The sequence below is a fragment of the Lactuca serriola genome, chromosome 6 (assembly GCF_051521515.1).
Source record: "Lactuca serriola cultivar US96UC23 chromosome 6, Lser_US96UC23_V15, whole genome shotgun sequence".
Classification (NCBI taxonomy): domain Eukaryota; kingdom Viridiplantae; phylum Streptophyta; class Magnoliopsida; order Asterales; family Asteraceae; genus Lactuca; species Lactuca serriola.
Genome location: NC_136413.1, coordinates 28,228,421 through 28,256,161, shown reverse-complemented (window position 1 = coordinate 28,256,161; position 27,741 = coordinate 28,228,421). Strand labels below are relative to the sequence as shown.

At 35.7% G+C, this 27,741-nt stretch overlaps 1 protein-coding gene across 1 annotated transcript; it reads left to right on the top strand.

Annotated features, from left to right (window-relative positions):
- Positions 1 to 1,231: 1,231 nt before the first annotated feature.
- LOC145057114 (flotillin-like protein 4) lies at positions 1,232 to 3,031 on the top strand. Its single transcript, XM_079004891.1, has 3 exons — positions 1,232 to 1,836; positions 1,921 to 2,289; positions 2,385 to 3,031. Exons 1-3 carry the CDS (start codon positions 1,279 to 1,281, stop codon positions 2,880 to 2,882), a joined length of 1,425 nt encoding a protein of 474 aa, XP_078861017.1. The 5' UTR covers positions 1,232 to 1,278; the 3' UTR covers positions 2,883 to 3,031.
- Positions 3,032 to 27,741: the final 24,710 nt, after the last annotated feature.

Below are 27,741 nucleotides of genomic sequence, written 5' to 3'. Positions count from 1 at the left end.
CGATTTTTGAACAATCAAGATTCAAGAATTGATTTTTTGATTTTTGAACAATCCAGATTCAAGAATCGATCAGACTTTAGAGTTATGAAGAAAAAGACGAGTAGAAGAACAGTGCATTGGTAGAGCCGATGCTTACTTAAAATCAAAATTGTGATGTGCGACCGTGCGTGTCTACGTGAATGGAGAATCCAGAATCGATAATCCCTTAATTAATCGACATTTGGGTTAAGTGGGGTCCTTTAAAATTGGGGCCCTAAGCCCTTGCTTACTTTCAAACAATGTAAGGCCGGCCCTTTTATATATATATATATATATAACATAATAAAAAAATTAGCCCTTAAAAAAATTGGACGTCACTTTGCCCATCTTTCGGTACCTCTTATGTTGGGTAGGACGCTAGATAGATGGTTAAAGTATTAGACCACCCGAACGACTTAAAATAAGAAGTCAATATACAAAATAAATACACTTATTATTTATTAAATGTTACATAGCAATGTTCAACATATACATAAATATAGTAAATTGTTCAAACAATTTCAAAGAAAATGCATGTAAATACCTTCAGTATTAGTCTATTATCATCTCCACACTCTCATGATGGAAGTCAACCTCAAATAACATACTTGATTGAGTTATCATAAAATCGTCACGGTATATGCTTTTTTCTAAGAAAATAATAGATAATGACAAGCGAAATCACAACGAAATTCACATCCCCAAGGGCTAGGAGTACAACCCTCTATCAGCAAGGTACTACTCTCATGCAATTTAATATACAAGAAAAACTTACAAATATGATCACTAAAAATGCCAAAATAAAAAAAAACAAAAATAATTACGGTTTTTTCAAGATTGCTGAAAATGACAATTTACTCTAAAATGGTCATTTTCACTCAATTAAATATATAATATGTATTTTGCTTTAGAATGTCATATTTTATGAAACATATCTTATTTTTTATTTGTTATGTTCAATTTTTTTAGATTGTAATAAAAAAACAATGGTTTCATGAATTCTTTAAATTTTTTGAATTTCGAATTTTTTTTCCAATATGTCTGCAATAAAGAAATTCGAAATATTGAGTTTGAAATGTATTTTTTTCAGCTAGAAAAATACTTTAAATATAAAATAAATATATTACAAAATATATTTTCTCACAAAATCAACAACTTGGTCATTATCGTCATTTTTTCCAATGTCCTATATAATCTATCCGTTGCATCAAGTTTAAGCTTCATACAAAATTCACCGGCGTCCAGTCAATATCTCCGGCCATGTATAGAGTAGCAAGTGCTTCAGAGTATCTGGTGATCACCGGATTCGGGATCGAAGACATCAAAATCGCAAAGAAAGCATGGGTACTTCCCGGCCAATCCTACTCCGTCTTCGACATTTCTCCGGTCAACTACACCTTCGAAGTCCAGGCCATGAGCGCCGAGAAACTCCCTTTCATTCTCCCCGCCGTATTCACTATCGGTCCACGTTCCGACGACGACGACAGTCTCCACAAATACGCCAAGCTTATCTCTCCTCACGACAAGCTTTCGCACCATGTGAATGAGCTCGTGAAGGGGATCATCGAAGGGGAGACTCGTGTTCTTGCTGCTTCCATGACCATGGAAGAGATTTTCAAAGGGACGAAGGATTTTAAGCAGGAGGTGTTCGAGAAGGTTCAGTTGGAGTTGAATCAGTTCGGATTGTGGATCTATAATGCTAATGTCAAGCAATTGGTTGACGTTCCTGGACATGAGTATTTCTCTTATTTAGGGCAGAAAACGCAAATGGAAGCTGCAAATCAAGCCAGGGTCGATGTTGCTGAAGCCAAAATGAAGGTGTGATTATCACAAATTAATTTAAACTTTTGAATCGTGAATACCGAGTTTGTGATTAACGATTGATTGGTTGATTGAATTCAGGGTGAAATAGGATCCAAGCTTCGTGAAGGGCAAACGCTGCAGAACGCAGCGAAGATAGATGCGGAGACGAAGATCATAGCTACTCAGAGACAAGGACAAGGAAAGAAAGAGGAGATCAAGGTAAGAACAGAGGTGAAAGTATTCGAAAATGAGAGGGAAGCTGAAGTGGCTGAAGCGAACGCAGAGTTGGCAATGAAGAAGGCGAAATGGGCAAAGGATTCACAGGTGGCGGAGGTGGAGGCGACTAAGGCGGTGGCGCTGCGGGCGGCTGAGCTGCAGAAGGAGGTTGAGATCATGAACGCGTTGACTCAGACGGAGAAACTCAAGGCTGAGTTCTTGAGCAAAGCTAGCGTTGAGTATGAAACCAAGGTAAATAATTTATATCAAACGTAACTCAAATTTTCAATCAATCCTCTATAAAGCATGAATTTAAACTTCTATTTGAATAATCGATGTAAACAAAGGTACAAGAAGCGAATTGGGAGCTTTACAGAAAGCAAAAGGCCGCAGAAGCAATTCTCTACGAGAAAGAAAAAGAAGCAGAGGCTCAAAAGGCGATAGCGGAGGCCACATTCTACACTCGTCAACAAGTCGCCGACGGTGAATTATATGCAAAACAGAAGGAGGCGGAGGGACTTGTTGCTCTTGCTCAAGCTCAAGGTACTTACATACGCACACTTTTGGGTGCCATGGGAGGCAACTATGGAGCTTTAAGGGATTACTTGATGATTAATGGTGGAATGTATCAAGAGATCGCCAAGATTAACGCCGAGGCTGTTAAGGGTTTGCAGCCGAAGATTAGTATCTGGACCGGCGCAAATGGTGGTGGAGAGGGTGGTGATGGTGGTGCGATGAAGGAGGTCGCCGGCGTTTACAAAATGTTGCCGCCGTTGTTTAACACAGTTCATGAGCAAACGGGGATGTTGCCACCAGCTTGGATGGGGAAGATAACGGAATCTTAAATGGTTATGTTCTGTTATAATCTTTAAATTATTAGTTCAAGTATTTATAATGTAATTTGTTGAATCTATTTTCTTACGTAATTATATACGTGTTAATAACTTAATATTTGTATTTATTGTAATAAAATTCGTACATGGTTTTTGTTGAATGTTTTATACACTTGGTTAATACTTTTGTAACGATATAATCTCAAAGGTCTTATACTACCTAAGATTTCACACAAAATAATATATTATTTTTCAGGTATTTCCAGCTTTAAAGATATCAAAATCTTTGTAGATCATACATTTTTATGTTATAGATTTAATATATTATGCTATATATGACTGAGTCACATACAATATATATATATATATATATATATATATATATATATATATATATATATATATATATATATATATATATATATAAACTAATTTTCAACCAATTTGATAAAATTGTATAAAATCTCAACTTCTTATGATATGAGCTTAAACCGAAATCACGATTTTTGTAATACATGCAGTTGAAATTAGATTTCTTGACATGTCATCCTTAATTAGGCATACTTGAACTCAATGTAGCAAATTGTGTTAAGAAACTCCAAAAGACTTTAATACATCAAATAAAATACAAATGATAATTTGATCAAAGGCTTCTAGACTCAAAATGTGACCAGGACAAATGGCTAACAAATATGTCAACTACAACATGAGACAGAGACACAATTTGTGTACATTTTTCAAGAAATCAACATCAACAAGTTTTCATAATATGGTATTGAGTTAGAATGTTCAAACTTATAAAATGGCAGCTTGTATACAAGAAGACTATTACAAGCTTATTCATCTTCGAATCCTAATAAATAGAATGGGACTATTACAAGAGAGTTTGTTTGTGGGCATTATATACAAAATCCTTGTTGATAATCTCTTGTTTACTTCACCAAAACTTCTATCAATCAATTCTTCTATTTAACCGTACGTTGCTCATGTACTCACCAGGTATTCCTTTGCAAGATCAAAGATTCAGTGGATTATTCGAATTGTAACGACCCAAAAATCTCATAATATGTGTCACAGTATGTACTTCGTATAGATTTGACTAAGAGTGAACATAAGAAGTGAAACAATGATGCCGTTAATGTAATATATAAGTTTGTATACTTAAGGCATTACATCAGAAAATGTATAAAATTTTAATGAATGATTAGTAAAGGAAGTTTTAGTTCACTTGAGACTATTCTGTAGATATAAAGTTTATCAAAAACAGAATACATATGAGAAAGTTATGGTTGTTCGCAAAGTACGTTGTCATTCTAAAAAGTAAGGAGAAAAGCCAGAAGACGTGGAGCGGTCCTTTTAAAGGCGTGGCACGCCTAGCTGGCTGGGTCACGAAAACACGTTTCGAAAGAGAGTAACATGTGGCGTCTTCGGACGATGCATGACATAGGCACGATGCGTTCCAAGGGAGGCACGTCATGTCTCCCAGCCTATAAATATCCCTCTTCCATCATTCGTTGTGCGGTTTGTCGACGAGTACTATGAGTTGCTATGTAACGTCGTATAGCTTTTGAAATGACATTTTAACGTCAGTATACATGAGATTGAGATTAGAGTTGATGAGGGACGATTGCGACTTAGAGACGAAGGTGGAGTGTCGTTTAACAGGAATACGACTGCCGTTGGGCTAAGGTATCCTCTCGATTGTTAATTGGTAATTTTATTTACATAAATATATTGAGCTGTGATAGGTTAACAAACCTAAAATATTATGTGAACTCATAACATGGTGTTATTATGAGCTGACTAATATAGAAATAGATAAAGAATTTTCGTGGTGGAACTCTCAATTGGATAACGAGGGTTGTAAACCCTAGTGTATAACTAGGAATGTCCGACTATAAGTTTGGACTATAGGCTTATGGAGTCAAGCTGTTTGATAATAGTTTTTGATTAGTGATTTGGTAACAAATGGTTATCCATTGGTGTTAATGATCAGACAAAGGTCATTGTAATGAATATGATAAATAAGCTCCTACTGTATTTGGACAAGTTTTGAGGATCTTGATGTTTTGTCCAAATAGGTTCGACCAGTGATTGAGTTAAGATATAGCGCGAGGATAGACGCTAGAACGGAAGTTAGTCTTCATTAACTATTCAGGTGACTACATGTGGATTTTTTTCCGTTTGAGGTACATGACATATTAGTAAAAGTTTTCTATGAAAAACTTGAAAATGAATTGGAAATGTTCATTGTTGAAAAGGTAATAAATCCTAGCTAGCAAGTAAATGGACTCTTTATCTAAAGAGTAAGTTAAAGGCTTTTAAAGGAAATTGTTTTTGAATAAATGGCTCTTTATGAGTAATGGTTTGCTAGCTATGATTTATTATACATATTATTGGAAACGATGAAAGAATTGTATTTACAGTTATAATATGTTTGATTGTGTTACTATGAAATGCTAATATTGAATGTGCATGAGCATGGTATTAATCACTCAGGTATGATTGAATCAATATAGGAATAGTTACGATCATGCATCATATGAGCAAATTTCATAGTCTTGAAATGTTGTCGGCTAGACCTAGGGGTTCGCATAGGAACCAGTCACACGACTGTTTATCAGTTTCCGTAGTTAATTAACGACGTCATTTATTGGTTGTGGTAGCTATTTAATGGGGGGTTTTTATCGATTGTTGTAGTTTATTCATGGGGCCTCATTTCGGTTGTCGTAGTTGTCACTTTATGTGACTAGAGTTGTCGCTTTATGTGACTAGCCCGTTTGGGGCTTATTCACGGGGTTGTACTGTGGTAGTTGTAGTTGCATTGAGTGAGGATGTGCATATAATGCTTTGCATTATGTTTATAAATGCATGTCAATGAAAGTTTTATCAAATGATTTTGATAATATATATGTGTCCAAACCAATGTAGCTCGCGAGACCATGATTGTCTTACGTATATTTTAAATTCCATGTATTCCAAGTATCCAAATACAACTTCATGAGCTGTAATGTGACTTATAGTAGAGAGGTAATGGGTAGAAACCGTGCATAGCTTTTGTGACGTAAGAAACCTTGCAAATTTACTATGGTTTATTTGTATCGATTGTAATAACCAAAATATTGTTTGTTTTTTTTACATATCTATTTGTAAATAAAATGGAAAAAGTTGGGACCATAATTTATAAATGGAGCCCGTTGACATAAATTGGTTTATAAATCATAGTATTTCAATGTATAAAAGATTGGGTGTTACAAGTTGGTATCAGAGCCATAGTGTAACAGAATTAGGTTGGGATGTCCGTACCTAGGCTTAAACTGTGAGGCAAATGAAAGAACCCAGAGTGCTTAGGGCTATTACTGGTGATATTAGTAGGTCCTATAAGTTATAGCAAGGTTGCTATTGTAAATGGAACAAAATTTCATTTTGCAAAGTGACATATGAAATGGCTCTACTCGTAAGAATATATTACGAGTAAAAAGGAAATGTATATCATAGTCATTATGACATAATGATGCATTCAACGTGATGTGTGTCCTAGTATGTGGATAATGGCGAGGGCGTATATTCCTAAGGAAAATGAGAAAATTGTCTTTGGATTATATGTCCAGGGTTGGCATAAGTTATTATTAAACAAGAGTATTTCATGTAAATGTTATATGAGTATGTTCCCTGTCTAAGGATAGTGAAATGTTGAATAGATGTTACTATCACATTGTTAAGTGTTAGTAACTAGACAATGGTAGTTGTTCCATTGAAAAGTGAATAAGAAATTGAAGCCTAGAAAGTGATAATAGATCTTACTATCTTGTAAAAGGATGACATGATGATGTCTTCTGAAAAGAATTTGGGAAAAGGGTTTTTAGTATGACTTGAGGGTCAGTAAGTGTACTAGTAGGTGCATGAGATCATTAGCGTCGCTAGATGGCGCATGGCCTTGAAGAAGAAAAGGCATATTGTTATAGAGAAGGATTATCTTTAAAGTGTTTAGTTTAGGTGGAGCATGCACCGCGTGTTTGATGCTACAGTGATAAGATTGACCAAAGAAAATCCAAAATGGAAATAAAATAGACATGAAGACAAAGAGAAACAGTGTGACAGGTGTATGTGTGTGTACAGGGCCGGTCCAATGGTATTTAATGCCCTGGGCAAAAAATTATAATAATGTCCCATTTTTATGGCGTTGTTCAAATTTAAACCTTTACGAGAAAAATTAATTTAAAAAGCAACAATATAACACATCCTTTTATTTAAAAGAAGCATATTTACACAAATTAACATATACAAATTTCACTTAAATCCATGTCTTATCGCATTTTTGAAACAAAAATATTAACTACTCTATCATATTTTCTATCATATTTGACACTCGCTAAAAATAACTTTTAATACTAAAAATTGCCAAACCCTTCTATCTCTTTTAAATGTTTGTGCATCATAGATATGACATTTAGTTTGAAACACTTATTTCATGCTACAAAAACAAACACAATCAACAAAACCTTGTATAAAAGCAGTCATATACAACATTGCAAACTCCATTGTTCAAATACTATAATTCTTCTTTACAAATAAACCATAAACACTATACTTAAGAGTGACTTTTAAAAAATAAATAACGTAGATATTGAAAAGTAAAAACAAAATTAGCAATACTAAAATCAGTTAACCAAAAAGAAAGTAAAAACCAATTAGGAATTACTATGCGACACAAAATTGAAATTATAATACAACTAAAAATTGATATTTACAAATGACAAATGGAAGATTGTGGATTTTTTTTTTTTTTTTTTTGCAAAAAACCGAAGTTCGGGTAATTAGATAACTCTTTAGAGATGAATGTTAAAAAAGTTGAGCAAAAAGGAATACCCTCAGCAAATAGTCATAGAATAAAAAATAAGAAGTAATCTACTTTTCCTGGCTGTTGCCTCCGGATATTAAAACTGATCAAAAGTTCAGAACAACAAAAAAATCATAGAAATAAAACATAAAATTTCAGAAAATAACTCTAGAAATTTATACATAAAACCACAAAATTATACATGAAACAAACCACAAAATCATGCCTCGTTTAACTCCTGATTTTGAACTCAAATAGGATAATCGAAACTATGAACTATCAAAATTCAGCACAGATTCAAGGAATTAGAAATCGGAACTGTAATAGCTAAACTCTTGACTTTTGAAATCAAAACAAAAATATGAGAACGGTGATAAAATAGAGAATTAGAAATAGGATAATAGAATAAATAAGGGTAAATGGCACAAAAAACACTCTTTTTACACAAAAATTTGATTTTGACACCGTGTTTTTTTTGTGTCAATTTTGACACTGTGTTTTCCAATTTGTTACAATTCTAACCACTTGACCGGTTAACCAGGTTGCATGATGACGTGTCAGTTTTGATGACGTGACATGCCGACATGATATGCTGACGTGTCAAAATTGATTTTTTTCCCACAAAACACACTAAGTTTTCACTTTTTTTCGATTTTGACACTAAGTTTAATTTTTTATTTCAATTTTGACACTATGTTTTTTTGTTCCAATCGAACATCATTTATCAAATTTTGTTCAATTTTGTCTATTTTCCATTTGAAACTGTATAAATATATTTTTTTATTACATTTTAAACCGTATAAACATATTTTTTTCGTTTAAAAAATCACATTTTTATTTAAATACAAGGTGTTTTTTTTCTTACATTCAAAGCATTAGTTATATTATGAGAATCAAACTAACCATAAGCTTCTAATAAGATGTAAACATTTGATGAGTTGCAAACTTGATATCCGAGTTTTGATCAACTACACGCCTCCAAACCTCCAAACACATTTTAAAGTTGCATATTTAGTATAAAATACAATTTTTATAACTAATACATATTTATACATAAAAATATGGTTTGAATGTAAAAAAAATGTATTTATACAAAACTATGGTTTTTAAATGAAAAAAAAACATATTTATACGGTTTAAATGTATTAAAAAAATATTTATACGGTTTCAAATAGAAAATTGTCAACATTGAACAAAATTGGAAAAAATGATGTTCGATTTGGAACAAAAAAAACATAGTGTCAAAGTTGAAAGAAAAAATTAAACTTAGTGTCAAAATTGAAAAAAATGAAAACTTAGTGTTTTTTGTGAGAAAAAAAAATCATTTTTGACATGTCATCATGTCACGTCATCAAAACTGACACGTCATCATGTCACGTCAGCATGCGACCGATCAAGTGGTCAGAATTGTAACAAATTGGAAAACACAGTATCAAAATTGACAAAAAAAAACACGGTGTCAAAATCGAATTTCGGTGTAAAAAGAGTGTTTTTTGTGCCATTTACCCAACAAATAAATGTCTGCTTTGAACAATCAAACTCCAAACTGAATCAAAATTGTAATAAAAAATAGAAATAAGAAATACGAGATTAACGATCTCGGTTCGAACTCCAATTCATACAAATCGCCAAATCTGGAATCAAGAGAATAGAATAAATAGAAGTCAAATTTGGAAATCAGGATTCATCGATTTAGAGAAGCAGTCGACTCCTCGATCTTCTACGGAGTGAGTTTTTCTAGGGGTCGATTACATCTCTCAAGGTGTTCATAGCTTTAATTATTAATTCTTCGCGTCGATTGTGCTTTGCCTCCAACTATTCGATGTATTTGTAATACGTCGACAAATACTCTCGGAAATCAGTAACCTCCATATGGACTAAATTATTTGGGCCAACTATAGATAGTATCACTTATTGGATTAAAATGATGCCCTCTAAAATTTGCTGCCTTGGGCCTAAGCCCATTTCGCCCATGTACTCGGTCGGGGTTGTGTGTGTGTCTAAACACATGTAGCTCACAAGGTAATGATTGTTTTACGTATGTATTAATGCCATGTATTCCATGTATTAGCTTAGAGAGTTGTAATGTGACTAATAATAGAAGGTTAATGGGTAGAAACCGAGCATAGCTTCTGTGTCGTAAGCAACCTTGCAGTTTTACTATGGTTTAATTGTATCAATTGTAATATTTGAATGAATGTTTTTTTTTAAATCTATTTGTAAATGAAATGGAAAAAGTTGGGACCACATAGTATTTCAATGTATAAAAGACCGGACGTTACATTGCGGTGTAACAATGTTCTTAAAAGCAGTTCTGTCACACCCCCAAACCAGACGGCGGAAACGTCCGATGGCTCTTGTGACTTAATTGAATACCATCACAATGATTATACATGAATCATAACATCATTTGTCACCATACATTGAAATATTACAGCTGATATTGATTACATTCAGTACATTGTTTTTAAACATTACAATTCCATAACATAAACCGTTTGATCATTAATCTAAGCAAAACACCATGATATAACTTGATACATATTCGTCTGTTTACCTGTTACCTGAGAATACAAGTTATTTTGAAAACGGTCAACATATTAAATGTTGGTGAGTTCATAAGTAATGTTATGGAAAAAAAAATGATTTTTGTGAAGATTGCAAACCCAGAAAATCCGATATTTTCTGAAAAGAGTATTTGTAAAAAAAGTGTGAAGATCCAAAAATATGCTTGTCGATTTTGAAAACATGAATAATTGTTGAACTTTGTATACATCACATAGGTTAAAATGTTGAACTCCCCGGGAAAACCCGATGTTTTCCCAATGCGTAAATTACATGACTTGTTTATTGTCATACTGATACGACGATTGTTTGTGATTACCTAGGTGACATTGGATTAATTAAGGGTTGTGAGTTGTTACAATCACGCATTATTGAAAATGACTAGTTTATAACTACAAATTATGAACGATCCTTGAGGCGTCGTCCATACTACTCACATAATCCAACCACCATGACTTCTCTTGTTTAACGTCACGAATCTGCTTACTCGGTTTCTCATAGCCCCACAACCGAGGAGAAAGGAGGGTAAGAACCCTCATTTATTTCCATAAGTCATTCAAGGCTATCGAGAATGCGAAAGGCACTTGGCCCGACTCGCATTTGACTTCTCGACTTCGCTAGCAGTACTAATGAGCCCTTGGGGCCCAACAACACGATAGAGCTATTGAAAGTCCTTTTACATGGAATTAGGTCATAGAAGGCTCATTAACATGTAAGCGAGTCCCCTTCGGGCCCAAAGATCATGCTATTTGGCTAGCAAGGCCCAACAAGCACGATTTGAAACTTTCAAGCCCAAAGATTGAATATTGACTCCTCGTAGTTATCGCGTGTTTATTGAAGTACTATGGTTTATTGACTTTTGTTTTGTTTTTGATTCGAGACCGAATCAATTCGTTTGGTAATGATATTGGTTGTTGAATGTGTATTCGTTATTACGTTTCGCCGGTAGTCGTGAATCTCGTATTTTGTCTTAGGGGATTTGTTTGTTTGAAAGTAAGATTTTTATCTTTTTACAACCCTTCTTTTATAAAGTTAACACTTTTAGTCCTTTATATAAAGAATTTTCCATTTTAGTCCTTAAACCATTTTTTTGACACTTTAGTATCATAACATGTTGGGAAGACGTTTTTAGCCCAAATTTGTTTTGTAAACAGCTTAAGTCCTTCCAAAATGAAGTTTCTCGGTTAGAACCCTCAATTTCGCAACTTTGTCAATTTTGGCCCAAAATAGAAAATTTTTACATTTTTGATCCTTTTTGAATTTGAAAAACATTTTTGACCTTTGAAATGGTTTTAATACACTTTAACCCCCCTGTTTTACAGAAAACTTCCTTTTCAGACCCTCCATCTTAGAAATCTCGCAATTTGGGCTCATTGGGCCGAAAAGCCCAAATTTAGCCCATTAAATTCAAATTTTACATTTTAAGCCCCTCAAAAATGTTGATGTTCAGTAAAATTGTTATAGAAACTGTTTGGACCCTTTTGAACCTCCAGAAATTATAATTTGTCGGTTTGGGCCCTTAGTTTTGTATTTTTGACAATTTAAGCCCAAAAATGGGTTTTATGTCCAAATATGTTCATCCTAACCAAATTACTATTTTTCTTGACTTGATTAGTGTAAAATGATTTAGGTTAGGTTTATTTCCTTTCCTATGTTTTAGATCTCGGTTTTACACACTTGTTGAATAACATATTCATCACAACACAAGATATCACACACATACATGCATCAAATCACACATAGCATACATTTACACATGGATCTACACATTTACTTGTATTATCCCCCATAAAAACTCATAAAAACCGAAAATAAGGGGTATGAAACTCACCTTGTGGTGTGGATTTGGTTTTGATGAAGTTTTGAGAGAAGATTTCGGCCCTAGCACCCTTTTGAGGAAGTTTTCGAACTTAGATGATTCTAGGGAGTTAGATCATGAATTTACTTGAGTTAAGATGAGATGTTTGATAAACTAAGAGTCTAGATCATAAATCTAAATATAAACTTACCTTGGATGATGATTTTTGTGGAAAGTCTCTTTGAAAAGCTCTTGATTCTTGAAAATTTGATGAAGAAAGGTGAGGATGTTCTTTGAGAGAGTTTGTTTAATAAAAATTGGATGAAGTGTGTATGTTTGGGAGCTCTCGGCCGAGAATCAAGAAGAAGAAGAAGAGAGAGAGAGAGTTGAGATGACTAGCTTAGATGCATGTTGGTCCATGCATGGAGGTATGTGATGTATAAATGAGGTAGCAATCTCACAAGTCAACTCATCATTCTTTGGGTTGGGCTTGGGCCGAGATTTGGAGAGGGAAAAAGAAAAGAATTGGGCCTTGTATGCTTAAGCCTTTTTCATGGTTATGTTAAGTGATGTTTGGTCCAAATAGATATAAATGTGTTTTTTTTATGACCTATTAGGGCTAAATTAGGTTAATTATGGCCCAATATGGTTCTTTTAAATAATTTATTTCATTCTAGGCCCAATATGGCCCAAAATATTGAAATAAATGGAAGTGGGTCCAATTAGAGCCCATTTAAGAGTTCTAAGCCCAAGATAGTCAAATTGGAAGCTTATTGGTCCATTGGGCCCAATAAGGAAGTTCCTAGTCCCAAATGGACTAAAACAAGAACTTCTAGGGTTTCCAATTGCTTGTTGACTACTTGCAATGCTTGTATGAGGTGTTTGATTGAAATTATGTTGTCATAGAGTAAGCATCATGCATGCTTTCATGTTTTTGATTCATAGTTGACATAAGTGTTGTAGTTACAAGGCACCAAATTTTTTAGTTGTGACATCATCCCCCCGTTAGAGGGAATTTCGCCTCGAAATTCTTTTGAAAAGTAGATGGTGGTTGTCGAGGCCAACACAAATAATAACCCTAAATATTACACACTAAAATAGTGTATAGTGGTAAAGCGATCGAATCCACGGAGATTGGTTCAATTTATAACTCTATGAAAAATCTCGTTGTAAAAATACTTGTAAAATAACAATAAAAATAAAATGGGGGGTTTTGGTGTTTTGAAATAATTGAAACAAACTAAAATTAACTATGATTTAAATAGACAATTTCAACAAAAATAAGAGTTTGATGTAAAATCAATAAGGGAGAGATGGCTGACTTAAAGTTTCCTCACTTTGACTTTTGATGAACATATCATTAGAATCCGATGGTGCAATACTTTGATTTAAATCCTTAATTTGGTTTTAGTAACCCAAGGAGCTTGAGATTACCTAGACTTTTCTTAATTGTTGAAATGGATAGAGAAGCTCATAATAATTTCCTTAGTCAAAGTCACTAATTCCAAATAACATGTAATTAGTGAAAGTCAACTAGCATTAAGAACTAAAAAGTCACCAAATCCAAGAGGAGTCAATTGCTTTCACTACCATGTTGGAGAAAATGTTTTTATGATTGTGTGAAGCAAAAACAACACAAAAATCATTTGTTGCTTGCTAATTTGAGGATCCTTTACTTAATCAAGAAATTAGCCAACTAATCACCACAACACATTTAAACTCATGAATAAAAACATACTAGTAGTGATAATATGATGAAACATAAAACATTTCCATAAAGATTTAAGAACAAGTTCATGGATCCTTCAATATTCAACAAAAGTTCAAAGGATTCAACAAAAAGTCAACCAAGATTAGTTTAGCCAAGCATGGCTAAACTCAAAGAAACAAAGTTAGAGGAAATTATACCAAACATTTTACAATAATCAAGAGGTGAAATCAAAATGTTCTTGAGGTGTTCTTGGCCTTCAAAAGCACTCCAAACTCCAGAGAGAACAAGTCAAACTCGGACCTTTTAGATCAGGCTAAAGAGGCACACCCACCTTCCCAATATAGAGCTCTTAGCAAAATCCCGAAATTGCCCTTGTCAGGAATCCACGCGGGCCGCGGGCTCTGACAGGTATTTTGGGCTTCTTCAAGTCTTGGGCCCCCACAGCTAATCCATTGGCCCAGTTCGAGTCCAATCAGCTTCTAGCCCATTTTTCTTCAATATTTCTTCAATTTGAGCCCAATTTGTCTTTCCACATCACTCAAAACTTCCGCAAACTCCTAAACATCGATCTTGCACACTCAAGAATTTTCCCGTGCCTTTTAAATTTAAAGTTCAACACTTCCAAGCCTTCAAGCAATTGACAAGTCCACTCCATGAATCACCTCCATAGCCACCAAGCACGAAATCCCCATTTCCCTTCAAGCCCAATCGCCTCGCAAGAGTCCCGCTCAGCTAGTCTCCAAGAAAATCTGCAATAATGCTCAAGAAACTGGAAAGTACCCCGAAATGGTCATAAAAATAACAAAAGGGAAAATATGCATGGAAATTAACTAAAATGCGAATGAAATGTGCTAAAATAAATTATAAAATGAAGTAAATAAAATGAAGCTATCAAATCACCCCAAGCTTAAACCTTACTTGTCCTCAAGTAAGACAAGACTAAAATGAACTTGGGACGAACTACCCTAGAAATAAAAAGAATGGATAGAACCATGGAACATGTTCGACGTTAGTCAACATGGTCAAAATTGATCTCGCTGCTATCTCACAACTTTTTCATCTGATGACAATGGAACCATAAACCACAACCAGGACAATTCCTTTAGGCGAGTAAGGAGGGATGAGCAGTCGCAGCCTCAATGGAACATGCATACAATGAAGAACATCTGTAGCAGGGAGAAATTAACTGGATGGGCTCGGGTGGAGCTCTTCTTTAAGTGCACACTTTGATCTCACGTCTGCCGGTTTCTCTCATGTGTAACTAGGTTTAATTGCTCGGGCACCGTTGTAGGAATCAGTTCACTTAGTGTTGGCCCAAACCTTCCGTAGTATTCGACTCGACAGTCTCCCTAACATCACCAATTTGTGAGAGAGAAAAAAACAACTCAATCTATATACAATAAAACAGACCTATACAAATGAATATCAAACATCGGGTGACCAAGATGTTGGGAAATTTGTTCAATAATTGAACCGGCCACCTATCTAAGATAGTTGCAACTGAAAATTTGCATGCTTCTCTTTGCTTTGTTTTTTTTTTTTTTTTGAATTTTTGAATTTTTGATTTTTTTTAAACACATGAAGGTAATGTATTAACTATCGAAATTTTTAACAAGAAAACCCTTTGACTCAAAATTTGGTTCCCAAAGGTGTGTAAGTGGAACCGAAAGGGTAATGATATAATCCGAATGGCCTAAGTGTGAAAATGACCATGTGTGGAGCATAAAGATGTAATGTAAGCTCCTTTTCAAACTTGTGGTTTTTCAAAGATAATGAAAATGTCCAAATGTGGACTAAAAGACTCTCTAAAATTCTAAGAAAATCGCAAAAAGATATAGTGATGTAAAGAGACCAGATATGGATTCTACTCGGGGACAAGCACCAATGCTTCATCCTAACAATTCAAACATGATCAAGTGTGATCCTCTCAGCGGTAATGACCGCAAGGCTAAGAACATCCATTGCTATAGTATATCCTACAGTTGTTAGTATTGTATGCATAATTTTTCATGAAACTACCTGGCCATGATCACTTACCCCTTTAAGCTACCAGCATCTGATCCCAAGTATGAAATCCCAAACTGCAGCTAGTGGTCCCGGTTCGATGGGTGAGGTAGCAACAAGATCCTGGACCAATAATGATACAATAACTGTGAACATGTTCCATGGCATCCAAGAGAGGTGAGAATAAACAGACAACAAAAATGCAAGAATGTTAATGCCTTAAGCTCAATGTTATGCAAAAATAAAAAGTGGAAAAGAAGAAAATAAAATCTTTTTGAAATTTTATAAAATAAAAAATGAATTCAAATTAACTTAAACTAATATGTTATGCAACCTAACTAAAGAAAAATGCATGAAAAATTAAAAAGAAAGGGAAATGCCCCACCCCAAGCTTATGAACAAGCATTGTCCTCAATGCTTAAGGAAAGGGCGGAAATGACCTAAATCGGAGGGTTGGGTAGAGCATAAGGGTTTGTAGAGGAGGAAAAATGGTGAATAATGGTGGTGGTCTCGCGGGATTCCGACCGGTAGATCTTCGGGAAATCGAGTTTTTGTGTGGTGCGCGGGTGGGGCGCGGGCCGCGTAGAGGCCGCATGTAACATTCTTGGTTTCCTCTTGAGTTCACAGAAGTTTTAGAAGAATTTTGGGTTAAAACACGCGGGCCGCGTAAAGGCCGCGTGAACTGAAGCTCAAAAAATACTAAGTGTTGAAACCAGCCCCGCGGGCCGCGTAGAACCCGCATGCTGGTCGCGTGAGCTGAACAGGGCTAGAGGTGATTGTTTTACGCGAGCAAGGAATGGGCCGCACATAAGCCGCACATGACCTTACGCGGGCCGCGTGACTTCCTGCACCTTAAAATTTGAAATTTTTCAAAAAACTTGATTTTTGGCCTAAATGATTCCCGTGAAGTCCCGGTTTCAAAAACACAATAAAAGGTTTGGACCAAAGGTGAGAATAAAGCTTGAAATTTTTCAAAAATGAACATTTTCAAAACAAAAAAAAATCGAAATCATTTTATTCCGTTTATAAAAGACGAAAGCACAATGCTTCCCAAAAATGTCCTTCTTTAACGTCTTTGGCGAGACGCCTCCAAACTTCACTTTAACACTTTGGGGGCATCCAAATGGACGACATCTTGGACATTTGAATCAAAACCTTCATAGAAAGGTTTCAACCGATGTCCATTAACATTGAAAATTTGCCCCGTGTCAACATTTTTTAGTTTCTACACCTCCATTGGGACTCTTTTCTTGTATTTGACTTTCTTTTTATGGGAGAACAATATCGGACTTAGACCTTTGATAATAGAAAGCATCCAACCATATTCTTTATTGTACTTGTTTAGTAAGGTGACCAACTCTTCCATCTTTGACATGGTGGTCAAGTTGGTGACCGGTTGGGCGTCTTCATTCTCGACATATGTATCCTTTAAAGGGTCCGACATATTTATCATTACCGGCTCTTGTGGTTCATCTACCACTGGAGTTAGTTTCTCAATGGTAGTGGGTGGCTCAACCTCTCTTTTGTTAACACCGAACACTTCCTCTATAGTTTCATTGACATCTTTCTCAAATTTTTCTTCCTCTTTGATAGCCTCTTCCATTTCTACGCATTCTTCCTCTTCTCCATATAACACTCTTGGGCCATCAAAACTTTTCTCATCTTTCAAAGGAATGGCACATGGGCTCTCTTCAGATGGTAGCTTGTCTTGATCTTCCAATATACTTATTGTTTGAGCAAGTTGTGTTATTTTTTGCTCTAAGCTTTTGAGGCTAGCTTGCGTTGTTTCATGGAAATTTTGGGTAGATGTGGCAATGCTCTTCACAATGTCCTCTAAGGACATGCTTGGCGTTTCAGGTTGTTGAGGAGGTGTAGGATATGGATGTTAGAACTGTGGAGGTTGTTAGTATTGGTCGTTACTCCAAGCTTGGTATGAGCTTTGGTATTGGTTGTATCCCCAAGCTTGGTTGTTGTCCCACCATTGATCATGTTGAGGTTGATCATAACTCCATTGGTTTGACCAGTAGTAGCTTCCCTTCTCTTGCACTTCTTCCCATTCTCCTTGTAAATATGGACACATGTCGGATTGATGTCCATTTTGGGCACAAAAATCACAAAGAAGAGGTGAGGTTTGCACACTTTGGTCATTTTCAATCATCATAACTAACTGAGCTAGCTCAGAAAGTTTATCTTCAATACAAGGAGTGTTCATTCCCGAACCATACTTTTTCCTTCAATTTTTTAGTTTTAAACTAGAGTACCTGCATAATGAGATCTAGGCATAGAGAAACAAATTGATTAAAAATAAACCAATCCTCGGCAACGGCGCCAAAAATTTGGTGGTTGTCGATGCCAACACAAATAATAACCCTAAATATTACACACTAAAATAGTGTATAGTGGTAAAGCGATCGAATCCACGGAGATTGGTTCAATTTATAACTCTATGAAAAATCTCTTTGTAAAAATACTTTTAAAATAACAATAAAAATAAAATGGGGGGTTTTGGTGTTTTGAAATAATTGAAACAAACTAAAATTAACTACGATTTAAATAGACAATTTCAACAAAAATAAGAGTTTGATGTAAAATCAATAAGGGAGAGATGGTTGACTTAAAGTTTCCTCACTTTGACTTTTGATGAACATATCATTAGAATCTAATGGTGCAATAGTTTGATTTAAATCCTTAATTTGGTTATAGTAATCCAAGGAGCTTGAGATTGCCTAGACTTTTCTTAATTGTTGAAATGGCTAGAGAAGCTCATAACAATTTCCTTAGTCAAAGTCACTAATTCCAAATAACATGTAATTAGTGAAAGTCAACTAGCATTAAGAACTAAAAAGTCACCAAATCCAAGAGGAGTCAATTGCTTTCACTACCATGTTGGAGAAAATGTTTTTTATGATTGTGTGAAGCAAAAACAACACAAAAATCATTTGTTGCTTGCTAATTTGAGGATCCTTTACTTAATCAAGAAATTAGCCAACTAATCACCACAACACATTTAAACTCATGAATAAAAACATACTAGTAGTGATAATATGATGAAACATAAAACATTTCCATAAAGATTTAAGAACAAGTTCATGGATCCTTCAACATCCAACAAAAGTTCAAAGGATTCAACAAAAAGTCAACCAAGATTAGTTTAGCCAAGCATGGCTAAACTCAAAGAAACAAAGTTAGAGGAAATTGTACCAAACATTTTACAATAATCAAGAGGTGAAATCAAGATGTTCTTGAGGTGTTCTTGGCCTTCAAAAGTACCCCAACCTCCAAAGAGAACAAGTCAAACTCGGACCTTTTAGATCAGGCTAAAGAGGCACACCCACCTTCCCAATATAGAGCTCTTAGCAAAATCCTGAAATTGCCCTTGTCAGGAATCCACGCGGGCCGCGGGGAATCTTACGCGGGCCGCGGGCTCTGACGGGTATTTTGGGCTTCTTCAAGTCTTGGGCCCCCACAGCTAATCCATTGGCCCAGTTCGAGTCCAATCAGCTTCTAGCCCATTTTTCTTCAATATTTCTTCAATTTGAGCCCAATTTGTCTTTCCACATCACTCAAAACTTCCACAAACTCCTAAACATCGATCTTGCACACTCAAGAATTTTCCCGTGCCTTTCAAATTTAAAGTTCAACACTTCTAAGCCTTCAAGCAATTGACAAGTCCACTCCATGAATCACCTCCATAGCCATCAAGCACGAAATCCCCATTTCCCTTCAAGCCCAATCGCCTCCCAAGAGTCCCGCTCAGCTAGTCTCCAAGAAAATCTGCAATAATGCTCAAGAAACTAGAAAGTACCTCGAAATGGTCATAAAAATAACAAAAGGGAAAATATGCATGGAAATTAACTAAAATGCGAATGAAATGTGCTAAAATAAACTATAAAAAGAAGTAAATAAAATGAAGCTATCACTAGATCTGAGAATGCGGTGTAACAATGTTCTTAAAAGACCGGACGTTACATTGCGGTGTAACAATGTTCTTAAAAGCAGTTCTGTCACACCCCCAAACCAGACGGCGGAAACGTCCGATGGCTCTTGTGACTTAATTGAATACCATCACAATGATTATACATGAATCATAACATCATTTGTCACCATCCATTGAAATATTACAGCTGATATTGATTACATTCAGTACATTGTTTTTAAACATTACAATTCCATAACATAAACCGTTTGATCATTAATCTAAGCAAAACACCATGATATAACTTGATACATATTCGTCTGTTTACCTGTTACCTGAGAATACAAGTTATTTTGAAAACGGTCAACATATTAAATGTTGGTGAGTTCATAAGTAATGTTATGGAAAAAAAATGATTTTTGTGAAGATTGCAAACCCAGAAAATCCGATATTTTCTGAAAAGAGTATTTGTAAAAAAAGTGTGAAGATCCAAAAATATGCTTGTCGATTTTGAAAACATGAATAATTGTTGAACTTTGTATACATCACATAGGTTAAAATGTTGAACTCCCCGGGAAAACCCGATGTTTTCCCAATGCGTAAATTACATGACTTGTTTATTGTTATACTGATACGACGATTGTTTGTGATTACCTAGGTGACATTGGATTAATTAAGGGTTGTGAGTTGTTACAATCACGCATTATTGAAAATGACTAGTTTATAACTACAAATTATGAACGATCCTTGAGGCGTCGTCCATACTACTCACATAATCCAACCACCATGACTTCTCTTGTTTAACGTCACGAATCTGCTTACTCGGTTTCTCATAGCCCCACAACCGAGGAGAAAGGAGGATAAGAACCCTCCTTTATTTCCATAAGTCATTCAAGGCTATCGAGAATGCGAAAGGCACTTGGCCCGACTCGCATTTGACTTCTCGACTTCGCTAGCAGTACTAATGGGCCCTTGGGGCCCAACAACACGATAGAGCTATTGAAAGTCCTTTTACATGGAATTAGGTCATAGAAGGCTCATTAACATGTAAGCGAGTCCCCTTCGGGCCCAAAGATCATGCTATTTGGCTAGCAAGGCCCAACAAGCACGATTTGAAACTTTCAAGCCCAAAGACTGAATATTACTCCTCGTAGTTATCGCGTGTTTATCGAAGTACTATGGTTTATTGACTTTTGTTTTGTTTTTGATTCGAGACCGAATCAATTCGTTTGGTAATGATATTGGTTGTTGAATGTGTATTCGTTATTATGTTTCGCCGGTAGTCGTGGATCTCGTATTTTGTCTTAGGGGATTTGTTTGTTTGAAAGTAAGATTTTTGTCTTTTTACAATCCTTTTTTGATAAAGTTAACACTTTTAGTCCTTTATATAAAGAATTTTCCATTTTAGTCCTTAAACCATTTTTTTTGACACTTTAGTATCATAACATGTTGGGAAGACGTTTTTAGCCCAAATTTGTTTTGTAAATAGCTTAAGTCCTTCCAAAATGAAGTTTCTCGGTTAGAACCCTCAATTTCGCAACTTTGTCAATTTTGGCCCAAAATAGAAAATTTTTACATTTTTGATCCTTTTTGAATTTGAAAAACATTTTTGACCTTTGAAATGGTTTTAATACACTTTAACCCCCCTGTTTTACAGAAAACTTCCTTTTCAGACCCTCCATCTTAGAAATCTCGCAATTTGGGCTCATTGGGCCGAAAAGCCCAAATTTAGCCCATTAAATTCAAATTTTACATTTTAAGCCCCTCAAAAATGTTGATGTTCAGTAAAATTGTTATAGAAACTGTTTGGACCCTTTTGAACCTCCAGAAATTATAATTTGTCGGTTTGGGCCCTTAGTTTTGTATTTTTGACAATTTAAGCCCAAAAATGGGTTTTATGTCCAAATATGTTCATCCTAACCAAATTACTATTTTTCTTGACTTGATTAGTGTAAAATGATTTAGGTTAGGTTTATTTCCTTTCCTATGTTTTAGATCTCGGTTTTACACACTTGTTGAATAACATATTCATCACAACACAAGATATCACACACATACATGCATCAAATCACACATAGCATACATTTACACATGGATCTACACATTTACTTGTATTCTCCCCCATAAAAACTCATAAAAACCGAAAATAAGGGGTATGAAACTCACCTTGTGGTGTGGATTTGGTTTTGATGAAGTTGTGAGAGAAGATTTCGGCCCTAGCACCCTTTTGAGGAAGTTTTCGAACTTAGATGATTCTAGGGAGTTAGATCATGAATTTACTTGAGTTAAGATGAGATGTTTGATAAACTAAGAGTCTAGATCATAAATCTAAATATAAACTTACCTTGGATGATGATTTTTGTGGAAAGTCTCTTTGAAAAGCTCTTGATTCTCGAAAATTTGATGAAGAAAGGTGAGGATGTTCTTTGAGAGAGTTTGTTTAATAAAAATTGGATGAAGTGTGTATGTTTGGGAGCTCTCGGCCGAGAATCAAGAAGAAGAAGAAGAGAGAGAGAGAGTTGAGATGACTAGCTTAGATGCATGTTGGTCCATGCATGGAGGTATGTGATGTATAAATGAGGTAGCAATCTCACAAGTCAACTCTTCATTCTTTGGGTTGGGCTTGGGCCGAGATTTGGAGAGGGAAAAAGAAAAGAATTGGGCATTGTATGCTTAAGCCTTTTTCATGGTTATGTTAAGTGATGTTTGGTCCAAATAGATATAAATGTGTTTTTTTTATGACCTATTAGGGCTAAATTAGGTTAATTATGGCCCAATATGGTTCTTTTAAATAATTTATTTCATTCTAGGCCCAATATGGCCCAAAATATTGAAATAAATGGAAGTGGGTCCAATTAGAGCCCATTTAAGAGTTCTAAGCCCAAGATAGTCAAATTGGAAGCTTATTGGTCCATTGGGCCCAATAAGGAAGTTCCTAGTCCCAAATGGACTAAAACAAGAACTTCTAGGGTTTCCAATTGCTTGTTGACTACTTGCAATGCTTGTATGAGGTGTTTGATTGAAATTATGTTGTCATAGAGTAAGCATCATGCATGCTTTCATGTTTTTGATTCATAGTTGACATAAGTGTTGTAGTTACAAGGCACCAAATTTTTTAGTTGTGACATCATCCCCCCGTTAGAGGGAATTTCGCCTCGAAATTCTTTTGAAAAGTAGATGGTGGTTGTCGAGGCCAACACAAATAATAACCCTAAATATTACACACTAAAATAGTGTATAGTGGTAAAGCGATCGAATCCACGGAGATTGGTTCAATTTATAACTCTATGAAAAATCTCGTTGTAAAAATACTTGTAAAATAACAATAAAAATAAAATGGGGGGTTTTGGTGTTTTGAAATAATTGAAACAAACTAAAATTAACTATGATTTAAATAGACAATTTCAACAAAAATAAGAGTTTGATGTAAAATCAATAAGGGAGAGATGGCTGACTTAAAGTTTCCTCACTTTGACTTTTGATGAACATATCATTAGAATCCGATGGTGCAATACTTTGATTTAAATCCTTAATTTGGTTTTAGTAACCCAAGGAGCTTGAGATTACCTAGACTTTTCTTAATTGTTGAAATGGATAGAGAAGCTCATAATAATTTCCTTAGTCAAAGTCACTAATTCCAAATAACATGTAATTAGTGAAAGTCAACTAGCATTAAGAACTAAAAAGTCACCAAATCCAAGAGGAGTCAATTGCTTTCACTACCATGTTGGAGAAAATGTTTTTATGATTGTGTGAAGCAAAAACAACACAAAAATCATTTGTTGCTTGCTAATTTGAGGATCCTTTACTTAATCAAGAAATTAGCCAACTAATCACCACAACACATTTAAACTCATGAATAAAAACATACTAGTAGTGATAATATGATGAAACATAAAACATTTCCATAAAGATTTAAGAACAAGTTCATGGATCCTTCAATATTCAACAAAAGTTCAAAGGATTCAACAAAAAGTCAACCAAGATTAGTTTAGCCAAGCATGGCTAAACTCAAAGAAACAAAGTTAGAGGAAATTATACCAAACATTTTACAATAATCAAGAGGTGAAATCAAAATGTTCTTGAGGTGTTCTTGGCCTTCAAAAGCACTCCAAACTCCAGAGAGAACAAGTCAAACTCGGACCTTTTAGATCAGGCTAAAGAGGCACACCCACCTTCCCAATATAGAGCTCTTAGCAAAATCCCGAAATTGCCCTTGTCAGGAATCCACGCGGGCCGCGGGGAATCTTACGCGGGCCGCGGGCTCTGACAGGTATTTTGGGCTTCTTCAAGTCTTGGGCCCCCATAGCTAATCCATTGGCCCAGTTCGAGTCCAATCAGCTTCTAGCCCATTTTTCTTCAATATTTCTTCAATTTGAGCCCAATTTGTCTTTCCACATCACTCAAAACTTCCGCAAACTCCTAAACATCGATCTTGCACACTCAAGAATTTTCCCGTGCCTTTTAAATTTAAAGTTCAACACTTCCAAGCCTTCAAGCAATTGACAAGTCCACTCTATGAATCACCTCCATAGCCACCAAGCACGAAATCCCCATTTCCCTTCAAGCCCAATCGCCTCGCAAGAGTCCCGCTCAGCTAGTCTCCAAGAAAATCTGCAATAATGCTCAAGAAACTGGAAAGTACCCCGAAATGGTCATAAAAATAACAAAAGGGAAAATATGCATGGAAATTAACTAAAATGCGAATGAAATGTGCTAAAATAAATTATAAAATGAAGTAAATAAAATGAAGCTATCAAATCACCCCAAGCTTAAACCTTACTTGTCCTCAAGTAAGACAAGACTAAAATGAACTTGGGACGAACTACCCTAGAAATAAAAAGAATGGATAGAACCATGGAACATGTTCGACGTTAGTCAACATGGTCAAAATTGATCTCGCTGCTATCTCACAACTTTTTCATCCGATGACAATGGAACCATAAACCACAACCAGGACAATTCCTTTAGGCGAGTAAGGAGGGATGAGCAGTCGCAGCCTCAATGGAACATGCATACAATGAAGAACATCTGTAGCAGGGAGAAATTAACTGGATGGGCTCGGGTGGAGCTCTTCTTTAAGTGCACACTTTGATCTCACGTCTTCCGGTTTCTCTCATGTGTAACTAGGTTTAATTGCTCGGGCACCGTTGTAGGAATCAGTTCACTTAGTGTTGGCCCAAACCTTCCGTAGTATTCGACTCGACAGTCTCCCTAACATCACCAATTTGTGAGAGAAAAAAAAACAACTCAATCTATATACAATAAAACAGACCTATACAAATGAATATTAAACATCGGGTGACCAAGATGTTGGGAAATTTGTTCAATAATTGAACCGACCACCTATCTAAGATAGTTGCAACTGAAAATTTGCATGCTTCTCTTTGCTTTGTTTTTTTTTTTTTTTTTGAATTTTTAAATTTTTGATTTTTTTTAAACACATGAAGGTAATGTATTAACTATCGAAATTTTTAACAAGAAAACCCTTTGACTCAAAATTTGGTTCCCAAAGGTGTGTAAGTGGAACCGAAAGGGTAATGATATAATCCGAATGGCCTAAGTGTGAAAATGACCATGTGTGGAGCATAAAGATGTAATGTAAGCTCCTTTTCAAACTTGTGGTTTTTCAAAGATAATGAAAATGTCCAAATGTGGACTAAAAGACTCTCTAAAATTCTAAGAAAATCGCAAAAAGATATAGTGATGTAAAGAGACCAGATATGGATTCTACTCGGGGACAAGCACCAATGCTTCATCCTAACAATTCAAACATGATCAAGTGTGATCCTCTCAGCGGTAATGACCGCAAGGCTAAGAACATCCATTGCTATAGTATATCCTACAGTTGTTAGTATTGTATGCATAATTTTTCATGAAACTACCTGGCCATGATCACTTACCCCTTTAAGCTACCAGCATCTGATCCCAAGTATGAAATCCCAAACTGCAGCTAGTGGTCCCGGTTCGATGGGTGAGGTAGCAACAAGATCCTGGACCAATAATGATACAATAACTGTGAACCTGTTCCATGGCATCCAAGAGAGGTGAGAATAAACAGACAACAAAAATGCAAGAATGTTAATGCCTTAAGCTCAATGTTATGCAAAAATAAAAAGTGGAAAAGAAGAAAATAAAATCTTTTTGAAATTTTATAAAATAAAAAATGAATTCAAATTAACTTAAACTAATATGTTATGCAACCTAACTAAAGAAAAATGCATGAAAAATTAAAAAGAAAGGGAAATGCCCCACCCCAAGCTTATGAACAAGCATTGTCCTCAATGCTTAAGGAAAGGGCGGAAATGACCTAAATCGGAGGGTTGGGTAGAGCATAAGGGTTTGTAGAGGAGGAAAAATGGTGAATAATGGTGGTGGTCTCGCGGGATTCCGACCGGTAGATCTTCGAGAAATCGAGTTTTTGTGTGGTGCGCGGGTGGGGCGCGGGCCGCGTAGAGGCCGCATGTAACATTCTTGGTTTCCTCTTGAGTTCACAGAAGTTTTAGAAGAATTTTGGGTTAAAACACGCGGGCCGCGTAAAGGCCGCGTGAACTGAAGCTCAAAAAATACTAAGTGTTGAAACCAGCCCCGCGGGCCGCGTAGAACCCGCATGCTGGTCGCGTGAGCTGAACAGGGCTAGAGGTGATTGTTTTACGCGAGCAAGGAATGGGCCGCACATAAGCCGCACATGACCTTACGCGGGCCGCGTGACTTCCTGCACCTTAAAATTTGAAATTTTTCAAAAAACTTGATTTTTGGCCTAAATGATTCCCGTGAAGTCCCGATTTCAAAAACACAATAAAAGGTTTGGACCAAAGGTGAGAATAAAGCTTGAAATTTTTCAAAAATGAACATTTTCAAAACAAAAAAAAATCGAAATCATTTTATTCCGTTTATAAAAGACGAAAGCACAATGCTTCCCAAAAATGCCCTTCTTTAACGTCTTTGGCGAGACGCCTCCAAACTTCACTTTAACACTTTGGGGGCATCCAAATGGACGACATCTTGGACATTTGAATCAAAACCTTCATAGAAAGGTTTCAACCGATGTCCATTAACATTGAAAATTTGCCCCGTGTCGACATTTTTTAGTTTCTACACCTCCATTGGGACTCTTTTCTTGTATTTGACTTTCTTTTTATGGGAGAACAATATCGGACTTAGACCTTTGATAATAGAAAGCATCCAACCATATTCTTTATTGTACTTGTTTAGTAAGGTGACCAACTCTTCCATCTTTGACATGGTGGTCAAGTTGGTGACCGGTTGGGCGTCTTCATTCTCGACATATGTATCCTTTAAAAGGTCCGACATATTTATCATTACCGGCTCTTGTGGTTCATCTACCACTGGAGTTAGTTTCTCAATGGTAGTGGGTGGCTCAACCTCTCTTTTGTTAACACCGAACACTTCCTCTATAGTTTCATTGACATCTTTCTCAAATTTTTCTTCCTCTTTGATAGCCTCTTCCATTTCTACGCATTCTTCCTCTTCTCCATATAACACTCTTGGGCCATCAAAACTTTTCTCATCTTTCAAAGGAATGGCACATGGGCTCTCTTCAGATGGTAGCTTGTCTTGATCTTCCAATATACTTATTGTTTGAGCAAGTTGTGTTATTTTTTGCTCTAAGCTTTTGAGGCTAGCTTGCGTTGTTTCTTGGAAATTTTGGGTAGATGTGGCAATGCTCTTCACAATGTCCTCTAAGGACATGCTTGGCGTTTCAGGTTGTTGAGGAGGTGTAGGATATGGATGTTAGAACTGTGGAGGTTGTTAGTATTGGTCGTTACTCCAAGCTTGGTATGAGCTTTGGTATTGGTTGTATCCCTAAGCTTGGTTGTTGTCCCACCATTGATCATGTTGAGGTTGATCATAACTCCATTGGTTTGACCAGTAGTAGCTTCCCTTCTCTTGCACTTCTTCCCATTCTCCTTGTAAATATGGACACATGTCGGATTGATGTCCATTTTGGGCACAAAAATCACAAAGAAGAGGTGAGGTTTGCACACTTTGGTCATTTTCAATCATCATAACTAA